Below are 6,051 nucleotides of genomic sequence, written 5' to 3'. Positions count from 1 at the left end.
CATTTAATTAAATGATGTATAACATTGTTATCTGAATGGAGAATTGTAAATTTCACTGTTAGTACAAGCTTCATTCCCACAGTAAATATAACGACTAACTTGGATGAATTTATTAACAGTTCTTGTTGCATAGTTAGAAAGCCAAAAAAATTTTGATAGTGAGGGGAAATTGTCTATGTTTTTCATGATATTATTCTATGTTCTTTGATGCATTATTTAATTAAATAAAAATTATTTAGTGCATTACTACCATTAGTATTTACAAAAAAGTAGGGTTAAGTGTCATCGACATCAATAACAAAGAATATTCAAGTAAGTTCTTTATTTCTTGTTTTTCATGTTTGTACTTTATTATTGTAAAAGTAACTAAAATGTAAAAATAGGGATCTCTTTAGGTTAGTTAAGGTTAGAGTAGGTAAAATAAATAATATGATAAAAATGTTTCACGGGGTATGCACATGAGCATTTGTGGGTAATGTAACTCAATAGCATAATGTGAACTCCACATTCCCAAGTGATTTACAACTTATATTGGCATGAATAGTAGTTAGACTCGTTCAAAGGGCAATAAAACATAATTATAAATAGATGTGTACTTTTACGAGTTTAAAGCTACTTAGGATAAATGAATGCTACAATTTGAAGTCATTCTAGAAAGAAAAAAAGGATAATTTAGATTTATTTTTATTTGGGAGGGGGATTACGAGGTCAGTCAAATTGACCAATGTTGTATAGAATTAGGGTGGAGAAAATAACAGATAAAATATAAAGTTTTACTGAAAAAAACATTTGAAATGTCTTGAGGAGGTTTTGAGATTATATAAATGAGATTTGAGATGAAGAAAAGTATTTTTAACCTTAACATGAAAATCACTTTGCATACAGACTATTCAAAACAAATACTCATTATATTCACAGACAAATGTTTTTTAGTTTATTTAAAATACTTAAAAAATATAATTTTTTGTATGTGAAAGACTTGTAATGTTTACTGAAAGACTGCCAAGTTTCATGAAGATATATATACAATATATTAAAAGTTAGTAGTATCAAATCTTTAAAGACTTCGAACGAGTACGAAGAGGTCACTTGGTCAGTTAAATTAACCGAGCCTGTGTTGAGAGAGTTAACTTCAACTAAAATCGTAACAGACAATCAAATGAGGAAGTATTATAGGAGAAAAAATTGAATTGGATTTGTGTAACTTATGAAATTTGGAGAAATCGAGGGTGAACAACCAACACTTGACTTTTATTATTATGACTGTAACAACTTTTATAATATTTCATGATAATGCTGTTAAACGACAGTAAAAAGATTATAAATTAAAACAAGGAACTTAAAAATTATTGAAAAATTTTATTCATATTAAACAACAGGCTAACTAGTGAGATACACTAGTGCCCTGATTATATGCTGTTTCTGTTACCTGTGATTTTTGCTTTTGTAGTAATATATTTTATGTCTTTTTTTTTTTCTTATGCAAGGTGTGAATAAGGCTTTTGTTCATTGTCACTGGCTTCTACTGTGTTGCATTATATTAAATTAACCAATTGTTTTATGCTCTGTATTTTGAAGATAATGCATATTTTATGTAAATGGTCTTTTTGTTCATAATTGTCTGAAGTATTTTTTGAGTATTTTTGAAAGTAATATTGTTACTACTCTAAACTTAGACTTCTTGAAACTGTCCACATCATAATAAACATGGTCTATTATAAGGTTTTAGACTTGATAGAACTTTTTCTGAATGTTGCATAATCCTCCATTATTTCCTGCACAATTTGCTGATTAATCCCATATCAATACATGTATCTGCATAGAACATATTTCTCACTCTACAGGGTTCAATCATGGCATGTGAATATCTTCTACTAAATGGTGCAAAAGTTAATAACATGGATGAGGAAGGTAAAACAGCTCTCCATTTGGCCACAGAACTTGGACATACAGGGTGAGATATTGTAATAAAACTTTTGTAAAAAAGGTATTGTAACTACAATATTTATGCACTAACTCAATAATGTATTTTTTGGTACTTCAGTGATTACAATAAGGTTTTCTAAACAGTAGGTCCCTATGAATCACAGTCAGCTGTGCATATATAGACTATAGGATATATAGGCTGAATTAGATTTTAAATCAAATAGAAAATGGTTTCCTTATTTAAGTAGAGTGCTTCTACATGCAATTAGTAATGAGTATGAAAGTAAATCTTTCTGAGAACAAAAGATATAATGTACTTAAACATCTGAAAGAAGAATGGTACAAAAGTATTCTTAAAAGAAAATGGGTTCAAGTATATAGACTGAACTAAAAGCTAAATTGTAAAGTCTACTGAAAGTGATGTAGATTCGAAAATATCAAATTGGAGCCCTAGCTAATAAATCAAATTGAATCTCAAAGCTTTGCAGGGCCCAACTAAACAGTGTATTGTAAATTATTCTATCAGTTGTATGGTGTGATATCCCACAAGAGATTAGTATACTATTTTAGTAATGGCTTTCCATGATATCCTAGCAAAGTTTTAGTTATATATTTTGGTGTTATGTTTGTTAGGTATTCTGATGGTGTGTTTTTTTTTGTCAGGTTTTCTAGTTTTGTTACAACAAGATAACTTAGCAGAATTTTGTAAATGCATTTAATTACATACATTAGCAGTCTTTAAGCAAGAAGTGTTAATATTGTTTTTTTTTAGATATTATAGTAATCGTTTGTATGTTGTTCAAATCATGAATGATAAAATACTTTTATTTTCATTTGCTATTGGGTTTAGTTAGTGAGGCAGTTTTAATGCTCTTCCAAATGTTGTTCTGAAATTTAATTTTAACAATTTCAGCTTATTTTTCTTAGACACTGCATTAAAATTATGTTAATTTTGTATGTTTAAGTTGTATTAATGGTTATTTTGATAGACAAGTGTGTCAGCTGTTAAAACGAGGGGCAGATCAACATGCTATGGACAAAACAGGAAACAATGCTCTTGCTATTGCTATCAATGATGCTAATGCTGATATTGTGACTTTGTAAGTTTGTTTTCTTAGTATTTCAGGTTTATATTTGCCAGATTCAGTGATTAATGTGGAAACTTTGTGGGCTTTACCTTCAGATTAAGATATGCTAAGTAAATTACACAGGCTTGTGAATTTAAACTTTATAAAAGTTGTTTTAGTTTTAATAATGGATTTACCATAATTCACCTAAACAGTTTTCTAAAATAATATTAATTTTTTTCTATCACGTGAGGATTTTTTACAAAGCGGGAAGAAAAAAAATAAACTTACTTAGATCAAATTTACCACAAATATGACAAAATATGTTTAGATCATTTACACAACCTCTTGTTGCCATAATGATGAATATATAATGTTGAAAAGAACAAAATAATGTGAAAGTGCATGCACAAACAAATACTATCCAGAAATGACATGTCATGTGGCCTATTAACCGTTTATTTCCTAGTGATGTGTTTCTCATGGGTTCTAGAATGATTGATAAGACTTACATCACGATTGGTATAGAGGAATCTATAGCCTGTGGTTTTCAACATTTTAAGAATAACAATGTGACCTGATTTCATTGAAAATGATTTACTTATGTAAAAGTACATATGACATTTTGTGAAAAATCTGTATGTGATGGAGAAAAATAGGATTCCATTTTTGGATTCAGCGTATGGGAATTATGTAGAACAGGTAAAATTTTCAAAACAATAAAACCATCACAGGCCCGTGTTATTTAAGATGAAAAATTGTTTTTTTAACTGTATATCAAGATAAGACTTTTTACCCTAGCTAAATGATAAAGCAATATACTAAGATTTAATGTCTTAAATAATTATTGTAAAATACCTTGTATTTTAGCTTTTCTTCAGGTTAACATTCATTAACTTGAATAAATACAAAGAAATAATTTGACTTACTGCAAGACAGAATTTGGCAAATAAAGTTGTAAAATTATTGTATTTTGTGTTTCACCTGTACTTCAGACTAAGACTTGCCAAGTTGAATGAAGAAATAAGAAGAGATGAGTTTGGAAACTCAGGTAAGATTAGTCTGCAACAGTAATATTTTTAGCTTACCTTGGCACAAGCATGATCACAGTACATTGCTGGGATTCAGAGGGTTGTTCACAATTCATAGTAACAGTTTGCTCATCCAAACACCAGCTCCTATCCATCCCCGTCGGCTGTGGCTACACACACATTGATAACCATAAACTTCATGTTGCAAAGAAGTTGATGTAGGGTGATTCCCAAAATTGACCTTTTGAAAGAGAGTGTTAAGTAAGAAACAGTGTAATTTCAGTCATAAAAAATAGCTACACTATTACTGACTTTCAGTTGCACATCAGAAATAACAAGAATACAACAATCCATTACATCTAAAATAGGAGCCTCCCCTTTTAGAAAAAAAAACATATTATTAAATCCTACTATAATCAATCATTAGTGTAATTAAGTACAGTTATTATAATTAAAACTATTTCTATTTTGTATATGCAGTAATTCTATTTCATTATGTCAACCAACTGCACTATCAGGTTTTCAAAAGGTAGCTAAATGCTGGAAATAAAGCTATATTGATCATTTTAACTGATAAGACTTTCATTCTTTAGAAACAAGGTCTTTAACAGTATATTGAAAAATGTGGTACAGTAAATGTGTAATAATCCTTTAAATATCTCAATATATAAACAAGTTTCACTTTAAACGTTAAATTCAGTAACAGTAACAGTGAATTTGTCCTGTTTCACTTAAATTTAAAATAAACCAAAACTTCACTGATGATAACAAACAGTAACTTAAATAGGGTAATTAGAGAACAGTATAACATCCTTAAACTATATGTTGGTAAAAAATATTGTAACATCTATGACTCCCACTGCTCATGCAAATTTACCTTTAATAATTTTTATATGACTGTTTCATGATAATGTCTTATTGAAAATAACTTCCACAGATTTGACCTCAGGAACACATTCTATTAGTCTACCATATAATTTACAGTAAATTCATTGTATTAGAATATTTGTTTGCTTTGCATAAATATAATTAATTTAAGAAATACTGATTGACAATTTATTAGATCTCAGCCACATTATCATGTTTTTTTTTTAACAGTTTTACAACATTTATTGACATTTTTGTGTCATGATATAAAAGACTGTTTGGTTTAAATATTAGTGATTAATTTATATTTGTGAGTGAATATTTTATTATTTTTAAGTTTTGTTATAATGAGAGTTAAAAGCAGATGATTGTAGAAGGCTTCATCAATAACTAATTGGTGTCGAGAATATAGAAAGTGGCCAGACGACTATGTAATAAAGATATAAATAGCGTGAGATGAGCGGGAAGCAGTAGACAGACAACAATAGACAGATAATGGTAAAAGAGAATATAGCTGTGTGAAGTTAAGTATCGTAGATGTGATAGGCCTAATGTTTAATATGTTAGAGTGAAACTAACAGTATAAAAAAAAAAAGATAAGAAGGATGATTTTATTCTGTCAAAGCGTGGATCTAAAGTAATTGAATCAGCCTGTGTACACTTTTACAAAAGGAATAGAGGATTTTCAGAAGAAGGCGGCCAAACAAATTACAGTAACTTGCACCACAACTGTAAGTGAATCACACACAGAATACTAGTATGATAGTAATAGAGAAGATGGTTCGACTTGTCAACTGAAATTCTAAATTAATTGAATAGGCCTAAATGAACTTTTGACAAGAAGAGAACTATATTTAAATAGTGTTTGTGATATGCCTGTAATCTCTATACTGTGAAGACTTTGTTGTGCTTACATTTAACTTGTTCCGAATATATATTATTTGAAAACAAGTAAAGTGTGTGTTGTTTATTCATCGTGGAATTTATTGATAACAAGTCACTGACACTTACTATAGAAGGATCCTAAGCCCAACAACAACATGGTATATATTTAATAATGCTTGGAGATGGCTTGAATGGGTAATGAAGAAAAACTTTAATATAAGTTTAACATAACAGCAAATGTACAACGTTTTGACAAGGTTTTGTCATCATCAGGT

The 6,051-nt window shown here is 29.1% G+C and overlaps 1 protein-coding gene across 4 annotated transcripts in view; it reads left to right on the top strand.

The window, feature by feature from the left end:
• LOC106465002 (arf-GAP with coiled-coil, ANK repeat and PH domain-containing protein 2-like) overlaps window positions 1-6,051 on the top strand; it is a 104,307-nt gene that overhangs the window by 93,528 nt on the left and 4,728 nt on the right. For all 4 annotated transcript variants that reach the window (XM_022392831.1, XM_022392830.1, XM_013925192.2 and 1 more), the window contains exons 22-24: window positions 1,845-1,954; window positions 2,916-3,026; window positions 3,989-4,044. In XM_022392831.1, coding sequence (XP_022248539.1) covers window positions 1,845-1,954; window positions 2,916-3,026; window positions 3,989-4,044 — 277 coding nt within the window. The remainder of the gene's footprint in view (window positions 1-1,844; window positions 1,955-2,915; window positions 3,027-3,988; window positions 4,045-6,051) is intronic.

Source organism: Limulus polyphemus, unplaced genomic scaffold, assembly GCF_000517525.1.
Source record: "Limulus polyphemus unplaced genomic scaffold, Limulus_polyphemus-2.1.2 Scaffold1809, whole genome shotgun sequence".
Lineage (NCBI taxonomy): Eukaryota > Metazoa > Arthropoda > Merostomata > Xiphosura > Limulidae > Limulus > Limulus polyphemus.
Note: the sequence above shows the minus strand (reverse complement) of the source record. Positions and strands in the feature narration are given on the sequence as shown.